Below are 23914 nucleotides of genomic sequence, written 5' to 3'. Positions count from 1 at the left end.
ACGTCAGCCTCGAAACCTTAATGACTTGGAGAAGATCTGCAAAGATGAGTGGGACAAAATCCCTCCTGAGATGTGTGCAAACCTGGTGGCCAACTACAAGAAACATCTGACCTCTGTGATTGCCAACAAGGGTTTTGCCACCAAGTACTAAGTCATGTTTTGCAGAGGTGTCGAATATTAATTTCACACATTAAATTGCAAATCAATTTATAAAATTTTTGACATGCATTTTTCTGGATTTTTTTGTTGTTTTTCTGTCTCACTTTTCGAAATAAACCTACCATTAAAATTATAGACTGATCATTTCTTTGTCAGTGGGTAAACATACAAAATCAGCAGGGGATAATTTTTGTCGTTTACCTACTATCAGAAACCGGCCACTAGGGGCAGTTTTAAACGTATTAATATATTGGCTGTTTGCTATGGAGTTGTGGGGGGATGTTTTTGCAAATGACTTTCAGTCTCATGTTTGTGTGAGATTTTTTAATGGGGAATTGGGTTGTTTAGACAGGTATTTTTCTGTTTTTGTACCTTTACCCTTCATGCTAACCCTAACATCAGCACTGTGATGGCTAACTTTAACCCCAAGTTAACCCCTGACCGCATAGGTTATTGATAACAAATGTTGATAGCGAACGTGATTGTACCGATTTTACCCACATAACTGTGGTTTACAAAATAGTTCCATACGGACGTTATTCCTGAGAGGTTCAGTTGCAATTCTCTTGAAAATCGATGCTCCTCGCTCAGACACCGTAGGTGTTCTATCCACACAACTGAGGAGTTCTGTCCGTTAACCGTTGCTAGTAACCTAACTAACCATTCTGTTGGTCCTGCCCTAAAACAATGCAGAGGTGGGGACCTCTGCTTTATAGGAAGTCTAACCCTAATGTGGTTGAAGTGTGGCCTGCACCCCATGTCTCCTGGTGAATACTGCCAAATTACAAACAAATACTTGTAATACTTGTGTGTGTGTAAAAAGGACTCTCTACTTTAATTAATGAAGGATGGATTGCATAATGTGGAATACTTCAAATCAAGGTGACTAAAGAGATGCATATCTACAAACAATCAAGGTTGATCTGCAGCAGATTATTTGCGCAGCAGGAATGTTTTTTGTAAATTTGAATATTAATAAAAAATGATTGTTGGTGGAAATGTAACTGGTGCCTACATTAATGCTTTACTGTTTTCTCTCTCTCCTTCGCCATTTATTTTGCTCTTGTTCCCTCTGTCTTTCTCTCGATTCAAATTCAGTTAAAATTGCTTTATTGGAAAGGGAAATTTGTTTACATTACCAAAGCAAGTGGAAAATTAGATATAATAAATTAAATGTCATCTGTCATCCTAATTAACTGCTAGACACATTTCTAAAGGAACATATTACAAATGTTGTTTGTGCACTTTATCTTGTCATTGGGTCACAGATCTTGCTGCAAAATATTGAGGTCTTTTGTCCAACAGATGGGGTTTATCGACATTTGATTTCATTTCAAATTAGCAGTGGTTCTGTATAATCTGAGGGGAAATATTTGTCTCTAATGTGGTCAGACATTTAGCAGGAGGTTAGGAAGTGCAGAGACGTTTCCACTTCTTTTTTGTAGGCAGTGTGCACATACAATAGCCTGTCTTTTATTGAGAGACAGGTTTGCCTAAACATAGATTTTTCTTGTCCTGGGTGTTCTTCGTTTTGGGTTTGTCACAGTGTTCAGGTCTTCCGTTTAGGGTAAGGTGAAGGTAACATTCCAAGTTATTTTTGGTAGGCTCTTAAATGCGTCTATGCTGTATGTTGCACAGCGAGACGCAATCTGTGCATGTTCTCTTTAGTTTGTTGTTGCATTTTACGTTTGTAAGATTTTGGGTCTAGAAATGTATTCGTTTTTCTTATTCGTTTTTTTAAAGGATCATGCACTGACCCTCCACCAGTGTTTTTTATATTATTTTTGCAAAGCTTTTATTGACTGAAATAAGAGGGTGATGGTTGAGGTGGAGACACACCTAATTCTGAACACCTTCCCAAGTTCCAGCTATGGCAGACACATTTCAAATCTCTGTTAACAGAAAGCATCGATAGCTGGGCTTATTTGCACAACTAATTCCGAATGAACGGAATCTGTCGGTCCCCGCTGGACTCTGAGCTGCGCCATGCACGTCTGCACCGTCCGCTTTGACTGAGGTTCTTTTGCTGTCACTGCTGTCACAACGGCTCCAATTTCATGATGCATCATGCTTCTTTCCAGACTCAATCGTCCGTACACCACAGTTATTGGATTTTGATGATAATATGTATTTGTTGAAGTTTGTGCTTTTGAATACGCAGCTCAGGTCTCAGCTGTAGGTATACAAAATAAAACCGCTGTTAACAACAGAGTATGTAAGGAATTTGACATGGAAGCAGGAGTATCATAACACCACATTCTGAATGTGATTCATTAATTTCATATACCAAGGTTTATTTCATGTAACATGGACAAGTTAATGTAGAGAGGGCTTTTTCTTGGTTAAAATAGGCCAAACGAAAGAAAACATAGATGCAGCCTGCTACAAATATTGGAATGATAATGTCATTTGGGATATTAAAGTAACCAAGCGCATCGCTAATACATTTGACATTCAGAGGAAACATCTTCAGACAGTCAGGGTTGTGAATGTTAATCAGATAAAGAGTACTGTATGTCTGCCGCAAAATTGGCCTGAAGCTTTTTCAATGAGAGTTGTATTGGTGGTCTGTGGATATGACGCATATATAGTCACACGTCTATATTAAAATCACATAAATTTTCACTCACATAAACGTCAGATGAGTTGAACCTTTGATGTGCCATTTATGGATACGAACCATCTCAAGTCAATTAGAAAAGAGGAAGTGTGGACACACTCAGCAATTTATAAAACCAAAGCATTTTATGAATTTTAACAGCTACACTGGGACAATTTATACTTCTCCTCGATTTTCTAATTTTTCTGGATTGGGATGGCGCATCCCTTTCTAGACATGCATCACAGGAAAAAAGATTCTTACACTACACACACGCATGTGAATTGTCATTGGGTTAGAAATGAAACTCAACAGAACATTTTGTCAACCTCCGAACCCCATTGAGAAAGCATTGGAAATCAAGAATATGTGTATAATCAGTCTGGACACTGCCTTACGTGCGCGGGGTCAACAGACGGAAATTCAGCTGTTCTAATTTGATTTCAGTTCTCTACGGATCAGTCCTGGCAAACACCTAATGGAGCGAGACAGTTGATATGGAAAATGTGTTTACACTACTCACACACACACACACACACACACACACACAACCAACAGAAGCACAGAACTTGTGTGTGCGTGTGCGTGTGTGTGTGTTTGTGTTTGTGTGTGTGTGTGTGTCAGAGTTCAGTCCTAGATCACAGCCTGTTGTGTGTGACTGGAGTGCCCTCTACTGTTGTACGCCCGTTCATTGTACCATGCTCACTTCTGCCGCAATTTATTTTTTGTGTGACAGGCCTTATTGTTTTTAAGTGATGTTGAATGTGTTTGAGGCTGGACATCTATGAGGCGAGATGTCCAGAGAGGTATTTGTTTGGTGTGTGTGTTTTTGTTGAATCGAATAGTTTCCAGTGTTGTGGCTGTACTAATGACTAAGCTGTAGCTATCATTCTGCCTCTATCCCACCCCTCACTACTCTCTCTGTTTTGATCAGGGACCCAATGCAGAGGAATGATTAGAATGCTACGTACGTTAACACCAGATTTCTTCTATGTAACCTCTGTCTTTCTCTGTGGAATGACAATAAGGACATGAGAAGCGCACACACACACACACACACACACACACACTCTACACACTTTCACTGTTTCACTCTATTGTGACAGTTGGAGGTACAGTAGTTCATTCTGGCACTGGATGTAATTGTCACATGCTCCACTCCTAGCTCCTAGCTCCTAGCTCAGCATCTGTTTTTATTATTGCTAGCGTTCCCGCAGGAACATACACACCGCCTGTTTCTCCAGGACATACACACTACCCTGTCCACTATACATGCATAAACACAGCCTGTCCACTATACACGCATACTCACTACCCTGTCCACTATACACGCATACACACTACCCTGTCCACTATACACGCATACACACTACCCTGTCCACTATACACGCATACACACTACCCTGTCCACTATACACGCATACACACAGCCTGTCTCTCCAGGACATACACACTACCCAGTCCACTATACACGCATACACACAGCCTGTCTCAACAGGACATACACACTACCCTGTCCACTAAACACACATACACACCACCTGTCTCAACAGGACATACTCACTACCCTGTCCACTATACACGCATACACACTACCCTGTCCACTATACACGCATACACACTACCCTGTCCACTATACACGCATACACACTACCCTGTCCACTATACACGCATACACACTACCCTGTCCACTATACACACATACACACTACCCTGTCCACTATACATGCATACACACAGCCTGTCTCAACAGGACATACTCACTACCCTGTCCACTATACACGCATACAGACTGCCTGTCTCTCCAGGACATACACACTATAGCTGCTCAAGTATTTCTGTTTTTGAATAAATATAAAGTACTGTCTGTTTTGCTTCAACACACTCCGTTTAAGCCTATTGTTGTGTGTGTGTGTGTGTGTGTGTGTGTGTGTGTGTGAGTGAGCATGTAAACTTCTTTATGGCATGTTTTAATGACATGCTATCACATGCAGTCATTCTTGTGTGGTTTAATGAAGGTTTTATACTCAGCATATGACTGGGTCTCCATATTTTTATAGCATAAAGTTTCCTCTCCATTAGTTCCTGTACCACACTAGAAATGTTTTGGCTGTGTGCCAGCTTTCATCCCTTTGACTCGATGATTATAATTGTCTCCAGCCAGCAGCGGAATCTAGCTGCTTACCCCTGCTTTACTCGACTAAGTATGGCATGGGTAAGCCAGCGGGGGGCGCCGTTAAGCTGCAAAAGCTACCAAAGAAGAAAAAAGCAGGTGGATGGAGGGGGAAGGGGTGGGGAGTTGTGGGCAAAGAGAAAGGGAGAGCGTAGGACTGAAATATACAGGCTGTTTCTTGTTACTGCAGTGCTGCGTTACCAGGGGTTACAGGGTGAAAGCTCAACCGCTGGGGTTTGTTTACATTCGCTGGGATCTGATACGGTCAACATGGCTGGGAGAGTCCCAACAGGACACATGCATGTACACACTTCATTGACACATAATTTAATTACAGGTTTTCTTTAAAAATGTCTTTCAAAAACCAACCACACTCCAGTTTGTGGTGAGATGGAAACATTTAAATGATTGTTTTCACATTTCGCCTGTTTTTGATGATGTGGAGATCCCGTGTGCAACAAAACTCCCCACAAAGTATCACTTTTCAGTCCCCACAAGGCTTTTTAAGCGGTCCCCACAAGGCTTTTTAACCAGTCCCCACCATGCTAATCTGCATTTTCAATGCTTGGGGGTTTGGTCATCATGTCATTTCAAATTGGTTCCAGGAGCACACACTTTCCCCGCAACAGGTGCACGGCTTGGCTCCACATGTCGCCATGGATACTAGCTAGCGCCAGGCGATTATACCGCCTTCTCCCCAACTCGCTGTCATCTCCTTATCCTCATCCATCCACCCCCTCTTCTTTCTGTCCTCATCCATTTCTCTTTTTCTCTCTGTCCTGTCCTCATTCATCCATCCCCTTTTTCTCCCTGTCCTCATCTTGCCCCTGTCTCTCTCCACTCTCTCTCTCTTCAACCCAATATTGCAGTAAAACAGAACATTTCTAAAACAAATAAAGAAATACCCCCCCAAAAGAAATAATCAAAATCTCCAGTACGGATTAAGTGGGTTAGCAGGGGGGATGAGGGACCGCTGTTATTCAGAAGGACTGCTGTTATTCTTTGTCTTCATATATTCTGTAGCAGTATTTACAGTATATTTATGTACATGTTTGTTTTCCTGCCCGCTAGCTAGAAGGGAAGATGTCTTGGTAATGAGATGGTTTGGTACACAGACACACAGACAGACACAGTTACTTTCCAATGTCTCAGGTGTAATGTTTCTAATGAAGGCTGACAGGAAAACCATTCACTCTCATGCTCTTGCTTTCTCACTGTCTCTCTCTCTCTCTTTCTGCCTTTCACTCTCTCTCTCTCTCTCTTTCTGCCTCTCACTCTCACTCACTCACTCACTCACCTATTAACACTGTCGCAATAGCTCCACAAACAAAGATCTACAAGGAACCACTTTTACAAAGACTTTGCACCTTCTGCTTTTGTGTCTTTCAGTCCTTCTCTTTCTTCTTTTAAACAGTATTCCCTCTAAGATTGTCTCTTACCATTGAACTGATGTTGATGCTTCTGAAGTGCTATGATCTAGTTTGTATTAAGTTCCGTTTTGAAATGTATACTGTACACAAACACACTTAACACACTCAGTCTCACATTAACATGCTGACAAACGTGCGCGGACACTCACATATATACACACACACACACACACACACACACACACAATCGCTCATAAATACTTTTTGATTATTTATGTAAAACATGTCCTGTCCTTGCTGAGGCGATATGCAGCATGTGGTTACGTCATTCACCCGGCCAGCTGACACACTTCCCCCCCCTCTGGGTTCTCCTCTTGTTTCACATCATTTTTGAATTGTTTGATGATTCCTGTCAGATTTTATGGAAATCAGTAAATGGTTCCCACCCGATTTTGTTACAGGACAAAACCGTTCTGAAAAACCTGTGGTGTGCCAGTTCGTATAAGGTAACCTTTGGACCAGTGCCTTTGAATGAATTGGTCTGCTCTGATTGTCTCCGGCTATATTAGCACCGTGTCATACTGTGTCCAACCAAGCCATTACAAATTTGAAGAGTGCAGTGCAGGTGACCATTACAGGGTTTTGGTTAATTCAATTTCAATATCTGTAAATATATTGAATATAAGGAAACTACATTGGAAAGCATTGAAGGTTATTGGAGTTTTTAATAATTACCTCCTGAATTAACTGGAACTATTGCTTTACTTCAAACCTCATGTGTCTGTGCATGGATAACTAGTACAAACCATTGCAGTATGCAGTGCTACCAATGCATACAAACAGATTCTTCTGAAACAAGAACAACACTGAGACACCGAGATCAACGTTGCTTAATAATATGAATCCACATGTTTTCCACAATAATCCACAAGTGTGCATGTCGCTTCCTTGGCTTTGGGATTAACAAGCTGGCTTTTCCTAAAACGGCCTAATCTCTAACTAGCTAGCTAACTGCCTTACATCAGCTAAATGCCTTTTAGCCTATTTAATGCACTGATCCAGGGCAAAGCAACTGTTAAAGAGCCTCTCAGGTCACATTATCATCTGAAATCTCTTTCAGCTGAAACGTCCCAGCATAAGAGAGACACCCTAGTCTCTTGATACAGTGCCATACATGTGACTGTGGGGCACTTTTAACTACAGGGATGGATAACATGGTTCTGCAATGCTATGTTCTAAATCAGCCCACCGATTCTAAATGGTTGGTCTAAATGTAATATTCAAATGTAATAAGGTTCTCTTGGGACCAATTTGAGAGACCTAACCTGTCTCTTAGCCGGCTTTTTAATTTTGTAATACTGCAAACCCCACCAAACCCAGACTTAATTGATTTAGTTTAAAGCGTCTAATACAAAGTGCCTGGAATGAGAGGAATCCATGATTTGATGGTCAACATTCACTCACCTTCATATTAGCAACTACAAAAACATGGACGTATAAGGTTAGTAAAAGCGTGAAATGCTGTTACGTTAGCGTTCATCCTCAGAGAACCATCTCTGTTTTGCTAACAGAATCTGTGCGTTAGCCTACCTTGTGAAAATGTCATAGTGAATTTGTTATGCCTGTGAAGTACATACATCAAGCCAGCCTAATAATTCCAATCCATCCACTCACCCCAGTATTAACAGATCCCTGCATTAAATATGAACTACTAGCCTATTACTCCTCAACATGTACTCTGTTTACTACTGCAATGTAGTAGGTAAAACTGCTACAGGCACAGGATCTCATGTTAAACTAAAGAGCCCACCATCCCCTCCAAACATGGCCAATTTGTTTTATATACGTGCAAACGTTTAAACACTCTTGGGAAATGTTAAGCTATTTGTCTGGAAGAAAATAACACTGCTCAGATAAATAACTAACAGTTTTCTCAGGTGTCCTAAGACTTTTGCACAGAACTGTACATTTAAGTTATTAACCTGAAATTGACGTCTTTAGTTATTACCTAATTAAAGATGTAAAAGGGTTGATATTGTGTTCATTATTTCACCTGGTATTTTTTCAAAAGTGCTTTGCTCAGAGGCAGATTGACCTCTACCATGGTAGAAACATTTCCGTGGCAGACTATGGCAATGTAATATGTGGCTATTTCCAAAAGTATTGGCTCCCTTCGCACTTTATAGAAATAAAAGTGGTGAAACTTTAACAGTATTAATATTATGTAATATTAACAGTTACATGTAATAAACTGTGGAGACTAAATACTTTGGTCAATTGAAACATATTTTTGGAGACTGAGTTAGTTGAAGGAGGTGCAGGGGTGCCAGGTCTCTTGGCCCCACCTGTGTATATCCTCTCTCTGTCTCTGTCTGGGGGAAAAGCCCTAGCCCCACTCTTTTTCTTTCCCTCCATCTCATTTTCTACTTGACTATTTGTTCTAATCACTCCTCAGTGTCCCTGTCCTCTCCCCATTTCCCTCTCTCTGCTGTCTCCTCTCCACTGTTCTTCTCTGCCTTCCAACCTGTCTGTGATTCATCATTGCCTCCTCCATGCCTTCTTCTCTCCTTCCCTCCAGTAAAATCTGTTTATTCCTTTTTCGAGGGGGGGGGGTGAAGGACGGAGCGGAGGCAGGGGTGGGTAGAAGAGGGATAGGACGGCGGGGGTGGAGAGAAGAGTTGGGTTGGTGGGGAGGGAGGGAGAGTGAAGGTAGAGGGAGAGTGAGTGGAGGAGTGCAACATGTTGTTTGCTGACAGGAGGTTTTTTGATTTATTATTCTGTTTATCCCCCCTCTTTCCTCAGTTCCCTCTCGTTCGCCCATCTCTCTTTCCTATTCTCTCCATCCATTTATTTCTTTATTTTCTCCCTTCATTCCTTTGTCTCCTTCTCCCCATCTTTCTCCCTTTCTCCCCATCTATCTCTCTTTCTCCCTCTCAATACATTTCTCCCTCTCTGTCTCCCTCAATCCCCTTCACTCTTTCTCCTTTTTCCTCTCTCTGTTTCTCCTTCCTCTCCTTCCATCCTTGGCTCTAAGGCTCGGTTCCTTCTCCTGAGTTGTTTCTCTCTAATTACTGGTGGGCTGAAAGTTTCACACCCTGACAGGGCACATGGGATGACTATGTAAACCATGTTTCCTCTTCAAATGTTTGTTTAATGTATAGCTTTGGCATTACTTAAGAACAGCAATTATTTCAATATGAAATGCCTTGTTACGGGGTGGATTAGATTGCTATTGAATCTTGCTTACATTGGCATAAACACGGCATTAGTCAAAATGCCTGAAAACATGAATGCGTGGACAAAAAGATACAAACAGAAAAAAAGCCATTTCACTGTCATTTGGACCGTTTAGAATTGTCGTACATAGAAAATGTAACCTTTCACCTCAGCAATGAGCCCACTATTCCTGCTCCAGCCCGCTCCATCTATTCTGTTGGTTCCGTTTTTGCATTACCGGTGTAGTAATATATACATTTGTTTTGTGAATGAATAGCTAGGCTTGTGTGTACATTCTGTTACACAGTACAGCTGGGGACAGCGAGTCCTGTGTTCATGTAAATAAACTCTGTGCTACGATGTCACTTAGTCAGTCCACATTCCAGCATTTTCATGGAGGCACCCTTACATTGTGAGGAGTATAGCTCTACTCTGCCAACTAAGCCATTTTGCAATATTGAACTACCTACCTCCTTCTCCTGCAGTGTTACTCATTGGCTTTTCCTCTCATTCTGTTGTGCCTCTTATTTTTCTCTTCCACTCCCTCTCTCTTGCAGTATTTCTCCCTTAAATCTCTCTCTCTCTCGCTCTCTCGCTCTCGCTCTCTCGCTCTCGCTCTCTCTCTCTTGCTCTCTCTCTCTCGCTCCCTCTCTCTCGCTCTATATCTCTCTCTCTCGCTCTATATCTCTCTCTTTCGCTCTCTCGCTCTCTATCTCTCGCTCTCTATCTCTCGCTCTCTATCTCTCGCTCGCTCTCTCTCTCTCTCTCTCTCTCTCTCTCTCTCTCTCTCTTTTTTATATATATATATATATATCTTCCTGACTTTGTTTTCTCTCTTGTGGTGTTGCTCATTTGTCACCTCTGGTTACCATTTTTTCTAATTATCATTTCTTTCTCCTGCGGTATTTCTGTGTAACCTTCTCCCTCTCTTCTTATCCCCTGCTCTCTGTCTGTCTCTCTGCGTTATCTCAGCATTTCTTGTTTGTTCTGTCTCTTTGATTTTCTTTCCTCTCTTTCTCCTTGATGCCAGACGGTCCTCATGGATCATGGCCATCCTTAAAGACCCTCGGTCGAGGCAAACAAAGGAACAGAGACGATGCACTGGAACATGCTTTTTCGTATTTGGTTTTTGCCCGTGGTGCGATCTTAGTGCTCTGGGCCCCAGACACATTGAACACTGGGGCTGTGATTTCATTTGTGTAGTATGTACTGTATTATCACACACCACACTCACACTCTATCACCACCTCACTCTCTCACACACACACACACACACACAGACACACTGAGAAATTCCCTAACCATGTTGTGTGGTTTGTCCCCAGGGTCAGGGTATCCCTACACTCAGGCTCCTCCCCAGGACTTTCTGTCTGGTAAACCAACACATCCGTTTTGATTATCCCCCCTGTATTAAAACATATTAAACTTTCTTAAACACATTGAAGGCCATCCTGCCCAAATTAATACTCCCTTTTAATTGACCCCATCAGTCCGTCGCACTGAGAGTGTCTTCTGATCCATGTGTGTGCGTGGCAGTACCTTCTAAAATGTCCCAACCTCCGCCTCATTGTATCCCAGCCACATGCTGCTTCTAGGAGACTCATTTCAGCTGAGTAACTTTGTTGTAATGAAAATGCAAAATAAATACTTGCTCTGTTCATGGCTCTTCCCGCAAGTGTGCTCGTGCGCACGCACGCGCACACACCCACCCACCCACCCACCTAGCTCCAGTGCATGATGCATTACTCAATGGTTTCTGCTGTTGTGAAAGAACAAGTACAGCTGTTTCTTGCCCTGGGTTATGCTGGACTAATACACAGACATCCATGTATTAGATTGGCTCTGGTAAGGCCTGCTTCAGAGAGAGATGGATGGCTTTGATTAAACACTGTAACCTGCAGCATGACAGAATCATCAATATACAGGCCAGTTCCCTATAATGGTATGGTATATTCCAGAACTCTGAAATTATCCATGACCGTACACTAGATGCTTACCACACAGTCTCATTGATGCCTTAATTAATGTGTGTGTGTGTGTTTTATGCAAGGCTGATGTGTATGAACATGTATTTGCATCTCCTATTTGGTGCTGAGGCTGTAACTGTTGAAGAGGTGTGTGTGTATGTTTCAATGGGTGTGTCTTTGTTCTCATTAGCGAACAAAGGCACGCTAGGTAAATTTGTTACTGTCTTAATTCATATTAAGTGTGTTAATTGGCTTTGACAAAGCCAATTGGTACAGTTGTGCTCAGAAGTTTGCATACCCTGGCAGAAAGTGTGTCATTTTATTATTATCACATAGTTGTTTGGCTGCTTTATAAATCACAATGATAACAGAAATCACCCAAATGGCCCTGATCAAAAGTTTTCATACCCTTGAATGTTTGGACAGGTGAAAATGGCAATTAAAGGTTAATTTCCCACACCTGTGTCTTTTTTAATTGCAATACGTGTCTATGTATAAATACTCGAGGAGTTTGTTAGCTCTCACATGGATGCACTGAGCATGCTAGATACTGAGCCATGGGGAGCAGTAAAGAACTGTCAAAAGACATGCATAACAAGGTAATGGAACTTTCTAATAATGGAAAAGGATATAAAAAGATACCCAAAGCCTTGCAAATGCCAGTCAGTACTGGCAGTCAGTACTTATTAATAAGAAGTAGAAAATGTATCTTGATACTAAGACAATGTCAGGTAGACCAAGAAAGATTTCAGCCAAAACTGCCAGAAGAGTTGTTCAGGATACAAAGAAAACCTACAGGTGACCTGGATAAATACACAGGAGAAATACAGGCTGCTCTGGAAAAAGACTGGTTGTTTCAAGGAACACAATACGACAATACTTGAACAAAAAGGACCTGCATGGTCGAGTTGCCAGATAGAAGCCTTTACTGCGGCAATGCCACAAAAAAACCCTGTTACAATATGCCCAACAACACCTTGACACGCCTCACAGCTTCTGGCACACTGTTATCTGGAGTGACGAGACCAAAATAGAGCTTTATGGTCACAACCATAAGCGTTGTGTTTGGAGACGGGTCAACAAGGCCTATAGTGAACAGAATACCATCCCCACTGTGAAGCATGGTGGTGGCTCACTGATGTTTTGGGGGTGTGTGAGCTCTAAAGGCACAGGGAATCTTGTGAAAATTGATGGCAAGATGAATGGAGCATGTTATCAGAAAATACTGGCAGACAATTTAGCATGAAAGCTGCGCATTGGACTCTCTTGGACTTTCCAGCACGACAATGACCCAAAGCCAAGTTGACCCTCCAGTGGTTACAGCAGAAAAAGGTGAAGGTTCTGGAGTGGCCATCACAGTCTCCTGACCTTCATATCATTGAGCCACTCTGGGGTGATCTCAAACCTGTGGTTCATGCAAGATGACCAAAGGCTTTGCTTGACCTGGAGGCATTTTGCCAAGACGAATGGGCGGCTATTCCACCTGCAAGAATTTTGGGCCTCATAGACAACTATTACAAAAGACTGCACACTGTCATTGATGCTAAAGGGGGCAATACACAGTATTTAGAACTAAGGGTATGCAGACTTTTAAACAGGGGTCAATTCATTTAATTCTTTGTTGCCATGTTTTGTGTTATGATTGTGCCATTGATTGAACCACAAGGACCCAAAATGTTGCTGGATGAAATCCAAGAGCGACTGGAATGAACAATTTGGTTGTACTATCCCTGAGGAAGCACAAATTGCTCCTGGAAGTCTCTCCGTATGAGTGTCTGCTAAAAAACTAACTAACTAACTCAAATGTAAAAATGGGGTACAAATAAAAGTGATGGAACAACTGGGCCTGTATGCTTCGGCTTTAATATGCGATCTAACAAAAAACATGAATATCTGCTATCTGATCTGTAGGCTTAATAGATTTTCTTTTCTGCTGGGAATTTGCTGTGAATGAAAACTTTACCATGATTTAACATGTTACCTTTAGCATTGATCACTTAAAAAATTAGGAAGCTGTTAACAGTTTTCTTCGTATATGTATACATGACCCTAATGTTTTTTTTTTCTTTTTGGCTTAGTTGAACTTTTCAATTCTGTTCTTCATTTTCACAATTAGGCCAGATTTAGGAAAAGTGCTTAACACACCTGGCCACACACCTGGTCTTCCAGATTGGTCACACAAATACTGTGGCATGCCAGGGTTGCCTGCCCCTACATAAAATCTGATCATGTTATAATTTAAGTGATAGTTACATGAAATCATTCCTAATTCACAACATACAGTGTGTTGCACCTTACGAGCCTTGTCCCGGTCCAAATGCTCACATCTCAGTCCACATGAAGCAAAAGGATTTGCCTAGTCATATATGGTGAATACGTATACCAATGGTTTTGAATTCCATAAAATAGATCTCTTGACTAGATCAACTAGAAGGCTGCTATGATCGGCTAGCTACAGGGAAGCAAAAGAGTCTCCCGTGCAGTGTGAGTGATTGCAACCGGAGGGGAGTCTCACTGTCTCACTGTCAGCCTGTACTCGTTGCCTGCTCATCTGCATCTCTCCAGCCAATGTGGGCTGTTTTCAGGGTTTGGCGCTCCCGCAGCTGAGGAGACCTGTGCTGTTCTGCTCGATTTGTCCCAGTCTACAGACACTTTTGTCCCGTCCCCATATTACCGGTTAGATTGTAGTGCGAGATCCGTTTGTCTTGCAGAGTTTTGGTCAACTGAAAATACAAAAAATAACATGTAGTTTCTTAAAAGCATCGCCATTTATCACAAAAATTTTTGTCTTTTCGATATTCTGGTTGACGAAATGGACACCTGGGTGTTAATATCGGGTGAGGAAGTACAAAAAGCAGTGACATTCAAACCACGATGATGGGACTCACCTGTCGTAGCCTCATATGGTAAGTGGCGACAGGTGTATTGCGAGGGGGCAAAGCCCTGGGGGACGCTGGCAGGAAGAGTACGTGGCGCAAACGGAAATCTTTGATGTAGCTCCTCTCCATGCCTGTGATACGCTAGGTTGGATGGCATCCAGGAGGGTGCACAAAAGGAGGACCTGATTGTTCACACTGTCGAGGGCAGCTGACAGATCTAGGAGGAAGAACAGAGGTCCGTTTTGGCAGAGAGTAGAGAGGCACTAGCCACAGACACCGGGGAGAGGTCTTGGTTGAGTGAGCTGCAGTCAGAGAAGGCATGCATACGTTTTGGAAATGAAACCAAGTAGAGATGCCGACCAGGGTGCGGTGTAAAGGGTCAAGTGTTGGTTTCTTGAAGGGAGTGACCGTGTTTAGGGATGAGTTGATGTTAGTGAGTGATGGGAGAAGAGCTTTAGAGATGCACCGGAGTAGAAAGAAAATTGTCTCATTTGGGCAAGTTGTTGGGTGGCTAGACATCATTAGCCTCTTTTTCAAAATGGTTGACAGTCATCAGTAGAAGGGACAAAGGAGAAGGAAGAAATTAGAAGGGATGAGAAAGTACAGAGACGTGAAACTTGAAATTTGGGGTGATAGAAAGTGGCTAAAGCAGTAGATATAGAGGAATAGAACGTGAGTGGGTAGTTTATTGGAAACATTTTCAATCATCCGGAAGTTCTGTTCCTCCGTTTCGTTCAGCTCCTCAATGCCCTGTTCTGCGAGCACACAGTGAGTCACTCTGGGGATGGTGGAGCCAGCCAGTAGGAAAGGGAACGGGGAGAATCGAAAGAATGCGGAAAAGGAGAGTAGAGTCAAGTTGGTGGATACGAGGGAGTATGATTTAGACGAAAGGAGATGATGTGAAGGGAGTAGTGGGAGAGAGATTGAAGACTGAGGTGGCGTGGGACCATTTGGGTTGGTCCCGATTAAAATTGAAGGAGAGTTGGAGAGTAGAGGAAACAAATGAGTAACCAGAGATCTGGAGCGGGGTTTGCAGTCATTTTCGTAGTCAAACTACTACTGGTGTTTGCACTTGCTGTCAGGTCTCATGTCAGCTGTCATGCATAGACCATAGATTGGCATATAGGTTTCACCTGTAAACAATTATCCTGTCATGCCAAAGTCTCCCTTATGTCTGGAGTTATTTCATTGTGTTTCCATTTAAATCTCTAATTCCACCCTAGAGAATGGGATAGAGATGTGGTTACTGAAGCAAGCAGAGGATCATAGTTTTGTGTGTCATTTCTTTTGTGAGCGGTGTCATTGTGATGTGAATTCATAAGCTGGTTGTCAACCCTGTGGTAAGTCATTCCCCTCGCGCAGGGCAGTGATGTGATGCAGAAACATGACGAGGCGAGACTGACGAGGCGATCACCCGAGACCGAGCGACCACATTTCTAAAGCACTTACATAAACATCCTGCGATCCCTTTTATGTCATTTGCATAAAGAATCCATGGATGGGTTGGGTTACAGAAGTGGTTAGATACAGCAGCATTTAGGAGTCAAATGGTTTATCATTTCCTGTTCCCTCGCTGGGTCCACCAAAAATAACCATTGTCTTCTCTTCCCTCTCTGTCCCCCTTCCAGCACCATCTTATGCATGGAAAAGCTAAAAAGCTGACTGAGGGGGTTTGCTACCCCTTTCAATCTTAGCTGCTGGTCATATACACAGCCAAGCCTAGGCCTAGCTAATTATGATGTGCTTATTTGGCATTACTATGCAGAATGGAACATGATCATTTGAATAATTACAATTTACCTAAGATATAGGTCAATTGTTTGGCCTATTCACACAAAAAAAATCTTCCTGGAAATGAAGCCGGTTCTGATGAGACACTTGTTGTTGATGAGTGAATGCATCTGTAGATAATCTCAAATCTGTAGCTCAGTAGAGACAGACATGTTTGTCCTAAGCATTTACATTTCTTACTATAGTGTCCCCCGTTGATGTCTCAACAGAACAGATCACTGATCCACCCCTGTTCAACCAATTATGTGATGTTCTACATTGGTCAAAGTAAAGTGTGGTCCTGGTATTCTTCAGAATGGCTGGCCTGGTCTAAACAAAAGCAAGTGCCACCAATACATCTGTTTTCCATGAACAGCGAATCACAGACGAGGTTCTCCTGTCGCTCCATTAACATTAACACGATTTTTTGCCAGAACTGTTCAAAGTACATGCCTAATATGATGGCCAGATTCTATGAAGTAGGTCTCCGACCAGCTCTTCCACTCCCTGCCAGGCTGCGTGTGGTGTCCAAATGTCAACCAAAGTCATTTTCTCCTTGGATTGAAAACACTCTAGGGCGCTTCTTCATTTCACATGGCTTGAGTGATTTACTGGGCTACAAAGGACATCAATGTTTCATATTGTTCTGTGGGATCCCGTGGCACCCTAGTTTTATGTACTTTGTGCCCCATTGCGTTGCAAAGTGAATGGCACTGAACCTTTTCCTATTCTTTTTTTGTGAGATTTGGGAACACATGAAGGAATCCTAAATCTTTCCTTCATTCAGAATAGTACCAGATCATTTTAGATTTTGTGTTCAGTTAAACTTTTTGGATTTCATTTATCGTCTTGCTTAAACATCCACATGCCCCCCAATTTCTTCTGTCTGAGGTAACCAGGTTTTTGAGCTAAAAAGTCCTGTGTCTATTTGAGTTCAGTATGTCTTTGATCTATAATTTTTTCCCCCAGGGAAAATGGGTGCCATGGGAAGTCAAAATACAGTTCCTTAAGACTGAGATATACTTGAAAAGTATAATTTTAATGCACATTAAATTTTGTTTGATGTTATTGAAAAGAATCCCAAAGCCAAGAAAGCTTTATACTTAGTGTGTTATGGTTTGGAACCACTTATGTTTTACTGTACTGAAATAGTACAACCCTGTTTCCAAAAAAGTTGGGACGCTGCGTAAAATGCAAATACAAACAGAATGCAATGTGCAAATAATTTATCCCGGTATTAAATTGAAAATAGTACAAAAATAACACATCAAATGTTGAAACAAATGTTTTTGGAAAATTACATGTCCATTTTGAATTTCATGCCTGCGACACGCTTCTAAAAAGTTGGGACAGGGGCGTGTTTACCCCTGTGTTGCATTAACCCTACTCTTAAATACTCTTAAAGCATTTGGGAACTGAGGCGACCAATTGCTGTAGTTTTGAAAATGAAATGTTTTCTCATTCTTGCTTGATATAGGATTGCAGCTGCTTAGGAATTTGTGGTCTTCTTTGTGGTATTCTTGGCTTCATATTGCGCATAATTTTGGCAGGTTAGCACTACAGGCCAGCCAGTTTAGTTCCCAGACTCTCTTTTTACAAAGCCATTGCTGTTGTAATATGTGCAGAATATGGTTTGTCATTGTCTTGCTGAAATAAACGAGGCCTTCCCTGATGTCCTCTGGATGGCAGCACCTCTGGTGTGGTCCCTCTCCTCTAGTAAGGAGGATGTGGCATCCATGATTCCAAAAAATCCTTTTACATTTTAATTTGTCAGACCACAGGACAATTTTCCACTTTGCCTCAGTCAGTTAAATGAGCTTGGACCCAGAGAAGGGGGTGGACTTTCTGAATCTTGTTCATATATGGTTTTATCTTTGTGTAGTAGAGTTTTCACTTGCATTTGTGGATGCAGCGACATACTGTGTTCACAGACAATGGTTTTTGGAAGTGTTCCTTAGCCCATGCAGTGATGTCCACTACAGAATTGTGTCTGTTTTTAATGCATTGAGGGCCCGAAAGTTATGGCCATCCAATATTGGATTCTCCGGGATTCTCTGAATCTTTTAATGTTGTTATGTACTGTAAATGAAGAGATCCCCAAACTCTTTGCAATTTTACATTGAGAAAAAAAAATCTTAAATTGTTGCACTATTTGTCTGTGTACTCTTTCACAGAGTGGTGTACCCCTCCCCATCTTTTGGACTCATCCTCTCTGGGATGTTCTTTTTATACACAATCATGTTACTGACCTGCTGCCAATCAACCTAATTAGTTGTGAGATGTTTCACCAGGTTTTTCTTTGGCATTACACAATTTTCCAGTTTTGTTGCCCCTGTTCCAGCTTTTTTGAAACATGTTGCATCATATTGAAAGTGGCCATATATCTTTCATGAAACAATAAACATTTTCAGTTATAACATTTTATATGTTGTCTTTGTACTTTTTTATATTGAATATATGGTATTTTTGTATTTAAATGATTTGCACATCAGTGAATTCATTTTTTTCTGTACATTTTACGTTGTGTCACAACTTTTTTGAAAACATTGTATTTTAGTTTTTTTTCAAATGCACTAAAAAGCTCTTTGCAAGTACATACGTATACCAATGTATAAAATAACGCCCTGAAGTACATTTTAACGCCATTTTAACGCCATTTTAACGCCCTGAAGTAAAATTATTACTTTTTTAGTGGTACTTAAATACTATTTTGTTTCTATATATTGTACTGAACTGCAACAGAAGTGGTTCTGAAATACTACAAAAAAACTATGCTCTTTTTGGCTTTGGTCCTTATCTTGTTGAGATAAGGACTTCCCTGAGCAATAACACAAGTGTAAAATAATGTTATTTTCCCAAATTTTGCAAAGGCTGAATTAATAGAGATGGGGCATCATAGTTTTGCCCTGCTTGAGAAGTCACTGACCCTACCGCATTGATGTCATATTTCCGTTCGACTTTCATCTGTGTCCTTTCTTTCTGCAGCGTGTGCATCTACTCACAGACTGCCTACCGTATGCACTTCTCTCCCACGCTTCTCTCCCTCATGTCATCTTCAGTGGGCAAACATTAAGTTAGTTACCATAGACTAGTGATGTAACTTTAGGAACTGGATTGTCTTCAATTCTACAGTTTCAAGTAGAATAAAGCGAGCCATTTGGGACAAACACAACAGATTTACACATACAAAACCCTCTCCCTGGTTGACTTGAGTCTAGAGGACAGGCAGGGCTTTTAGAACACACCCGGGCAGTGGGCGAGTTGACACTATGAACACATGTACTGTCACACACTGATACACTTAGTACAGTTCAAACCTACACCTACTATAAGAGGTATATAGCCCATCTCAGTTAGCGAAAAAAAATTAAAACGGGGTGATCACTACAGTAAGATTGACTTCAATGAACCGATTTTGTGCTCACTAAAATAAAATGAAGACTTCCCAGTATTGAAAATGCTGTGAATGCAGTCAAAAAGCAAAGTAAGCTTTTGTTCATTGGAAATTCTGACTTGAAAGACCAAGAAGTAAACATTGCTGTGTAACCACACTGCACCACACACCATTCAATATATATCCATGTCTACTCTTTTGATCACTCCCTTTCCTAAATCCATCTTTACTCTACCACCTCAACTACTCAGTTCTTTTGAATCGAATGAGTATGATTTTTTTCTGTCTTTGTCATTCTACCTGTTTTAGAAGTTTTAGAACACACCCATTTTTACAGTTTATGTTGGAAATTGGAACTTTAAACAGTTCAACTTACGTGAATAACTTGAAGTGGTACAAAGGTAACCTGGAAACTGCCTGAGGTAAAAACAGTTTAGGTCACCAGAAACTGAGTAAATAATGTACATTTCAGTTATAAAAAATACAGTTTTCAGGGAACTAGTATTGGGTTAACAACTTACAGCTGTTCTGCAGCAGTGGGAGTTAATTGATCCTCAAAAGTTGATGCAAACAATTCCTGCAGGTGTCCCAACTTTTGTTGGTGACTTACAAACGCTCTGTCTGTTTAAAAGCAGTGTTAGAAGAGACTGTGTTACTACACCCTCTTAAGCATTATTTGGACAGTATTGTACTGCAGGAAGTTGGAAAAAGGCAGTTAACCTTATATCCCTTAAAAGCGTTGGTCTTTCCTTTAGAACATTTTCAAAGAAAGCCAAGGTATCCGTGTGTGCGGTTTTCTAAACCATTTGGGCATTTGGGAACTGGAGTAAACTCTAACAGGAAGAGGTCTGGCAGACCCAAAGCCCCAACAGAATCAGAACAAATTTTTCTGAGTCAGCAGCTTGCTTGATAGGCAGTTCAAGCATAGCTTAACTCTGCTTGAAGTAAACAATCTCAGTTTCAGCTGTGAAGCAAAGACTTTGAGCTGCAGGTTTGACAGGTCAAGTGGCAGTAAAGAAGCCATTGCTAAGATGGCAAAATAAAAGAGGCTTCCCTGGGCCATGAAACATCACCAGTGGGCTACTGAAAACTGGAAGAAAGTCTTATGGACTGATTCTTCAAAATTGGAAACGTTTGGTTGATCACGCAGAGTTTTTGTGTGCCGTCGAGTAGGAAAAGGATTGTTCTTCAGTGTGTGACACCAACATGGAGGAGGAAGTGTGGTGGTATAGGGCTCTTTTGCTGGATCCAGAGTTGGCAATTTGCACAGAGTGGCACCCTGAACCAAGACGGCTACCAGATCATTTTGCAGCACCATGCAATACCCTCTGGAAATGATGGCCCAACGAGGCTTTATTTGCGTTATTTTAGCAGCAGGATATTATACTGGCATCACTCAGATTTTCTTTATCACATTAAACGGCATCATTGAAATGTATTAAGCAATATAGTTAACAATCAGGTCTGTAAAAAAGAACAGACAAGAACAACATTGGAACGGACGTTAAACATATAAAATTTACAGATTAGATTGTTAACTATATTGCCTTATATATTTCAATAATGGCTTTTATTTTGAAAATTAACATCTGATTTAGTGCTAGTAGCATAATATCCTGATGCTAGAGGAACAGTAATGAAGCCTTGAATGGCCATCACTTCCCTCTGGTGTATGCCGAGTTGGTCAGGGGTACATCCTACATGAGTGTGTTTGTCTGCAAAAGGTGGCTACTTTGATTCAAAAGTGTATAACATTTTGTTAAACAAAAATGTTTTGTCTACAATTGCTTACTTTTTCTAGTCTTTAATTTCCGAGTACATTAAGGTATTAAACTATGTGATTTCAATAACAAAAATGGAGGTGTTTTAATACTTTTGACTGATAGTGTTTTTTATTGTTGATGTCACGTCTCCCTCCTTGGCTGCCTCCTCCCCTGGTCCGAGGAGGTTCCCGGCAGTTGATGTCACCAGTTTTCTAGCCACCACTGTTCCCCCTGGTGTCACCACCAGTTTCCCCACACCTCACAACCCTGTTAGTCTTCTACGCCCCACGGACTGCCCTGTCACCGACGGCACACCTGATCCTTATTCATCTTTATAATTATTCTCATATCCTTATTACCAAGCATATATCTGTTCCCAATGCTCCCGTAATCCTTGAGTTATTGATGTTACCTGTGTTATGCTCTGTGTCTTAGACATATTGAAAGCTTGTTCAGCTGTTCCGGAACTATACCTGCATTTATTTTTGTATATCTAAGTTGTAGATATTATTCTACTGTTGAAATTGCGTCTAGTGATTGTTTGGCGCCCATATTTTAAGAGTCACATTCCCAGTATCCTGAGCATGGCTCCACGTCACAGATGAAGTCATTTTGTGTTATTCTGACATGTTAAAACACCTAATAAAACATACAGTGATTTGACAATAAGGCCTTTTTTGGAACCTGTTTTCTGGAGACCGAATGAAGTATTATTCATACATTATTCATACAACCTGTATCACTGATTTTGGGGTGAAAAGACAGATCTTTTGAAAACATTATGCATTATTTACTTGCCTAGGATTGTACCTTTCTGTCCCACATCTCATATAACTCTACTAAAACTAAATTACCTCATTTTTTTGCATCCCAATCAATATTACAAATACTTGATGAAACTGCAATGTCAAACTTTCACGCCCTCTGAAACTACAGTCCTTAGAGATTTTTATTGACTGGTGTTCTCGGAAAATGATAGCATAAGGATTTATTTAAATCCAGGTTTTTATGGTAACATGGTATTAAGGTAATGTCAGGGAGTTGATAGAGAGCCAGTGATTTTGTATTATTCACAGATTACCTGGGAAGAGTGCGTACCAGCTATGGCTATGAATGGATATAACTATGTATGGCCATTTTCAATGAGATCCTTATTCAAAACAGAAATAAAACTGTCAGTTCTATGAATAACTTGCTGAAACAAAAATACAGAAACCAGCAACCGTCTGAATATCCCCATCGGGCAGTATTTCTGTAAGTTCTCCAGAAGGTGGATAGCATACTGCCATAATCAGTCCCACAGCTTTTTTCATTAATTTTTTTACTAATTGCAATGCAAATTATGGCTGCCGTTTAGTATATGAGGAAATGTCAAATCTTCAAAATTCTGAATATTTAATGTTATTATGATCAAATTATTGTAAATTAGCATTTTAGTAATGTGTATTTTGGTTGCAAAAAAGCCAATTCTATAAATGATATTTCTCTTGCCAGTATATGCAATTGATTATGCCAAGTATTCTTGATGTTTTGATAATCCATGTAACTTTTTTGCTGTCATTTGCTTTTTCTAATAGATTCTTATTCACATAAATCTTCATAGTTTATAGTCTGTACATATATTTGTAGGTTGAAAGTAATAGTGTGGTTTGAAAAGAGTAATTCGAATAAGATGAGTGGAGCAGAGCAGGCCCAACATTTGGACAATATGGAGGCTCTAATGTGTGACATCAAAGTAGAGGATGGGAAACCCTGTTGTTAGTTGTCTCTTTAAGCGAACGGAATAGAACAGGAAAGATACATGGGTGAGAGGGAGGGAAGGAGCCAATGAACTGATAGAGGAGGCAGACGTTCTGACTGTCTAGAACTTTGGTAGAAATAGTGTCGTTTATATTGTGGTTCGGTGTGACTCTTGCTCTAGTACTTAGTGTTGTTTGTTGTTCTGATTTACTTGTGCTCTAGTATTAAGTGTCGTCTAAATTGTAGTTCTGACTGGAACTTTGGTAGAAATAGTGTTGTTTAAATTGTAGTTCTGACTGACTAGAACGTATGTTTGATGGAGTGTTCCTGTAACTCTCTTCTCCCCAGTCTGTACGTTCCGTTGTCAGAAGTTCCTCATCTCTCGTGTGGGTGAAGACTGGATCTTCCTCATCCTTCTGGGACTGTTCATGGCTCTGGTCAGCTGGGTGATGGACTACGCTATTGCCATCTGTCTAGAAGGTCAGTGAGGCTGTTAAGAAGGGAGTTTAGGATGAAGAGGGAGGGATGAAGTGTTGGACTTTGGTGTCTGCTGACGGTTATGGTCAGCTGGGTGGTCCAATTAGCTAACCCAGGGAGGGAGGAATTTCTAAGAACATTTCTGCGTGTCTTGTTAACGACAGTCTCATATAGTCGGCCATGGAACAGAAAAAGAAACACACCCTACTGATTTCATAATGGGATACAGAGCATTACTAACCACCAACTGGGACCACCCACCTCCTCTTCTAACACTCTGGGACATACGCGCACACACACACACTGTTCCTTAGGCTGAGTCATTTAATCTGACACCTCTCCTGCATGCAGCTAAAGATGACATTAAGCCACACATTCCAGATAATCTCAGACACTGTGGTTTATGC

At 41.1% G+C, this 23914-nt stretch overlaps 1 protein-coding gene across 4 annotated transcripts in view; it reads left to right on the top strand.

The window, feature by feature from the left end:
- LOC105015878 (chloride channel protein 2) overlaps positions 1-23914 on the top strand; it is a 155889-nt gene that overhangs the window by 51165 nt on the left and 80810 nt on the right. For 3 of the 4 annotated variants that reach the window (XM_034292781.1, XM_034292780.1, XM_034292779.1), the window contains exons 3-4: positions 10843-10890; positions 23379-23510. In XM_034292781.1, the coding sequence (XP_034148672.1) occupies positions 10843-10890; positions 23379-23510 (180 nt within the window). The remainder of the gene's footprint in view (positions 1-10842; positions 10891-23378; positions 23511-23914) is intronic. The other variant, XM_010879382.4, reaches the window with a different exon arrangement.

The sequence above is a fragment of the Esox lucius genome, chromosome 1 (genome assembly GCF_011004845.1).
Source record: "Esox lucius isolate fEsoLuc1 chromosome 1, fEsoLuc1.pri, whole genome shotgun sequence".
In the NCBI taxonomy this organism is placed as follows: Eukaryota; Metazoa; Chordata; class Actinopteri; order Esociformes; family Esocidae; genus Esox; species Esox lucius.
The sequence above is the reverse complement of the archived record's forward strand: the minus strand, read 5'-3'. Positions and strand labels throughout refer to the sequence as shown.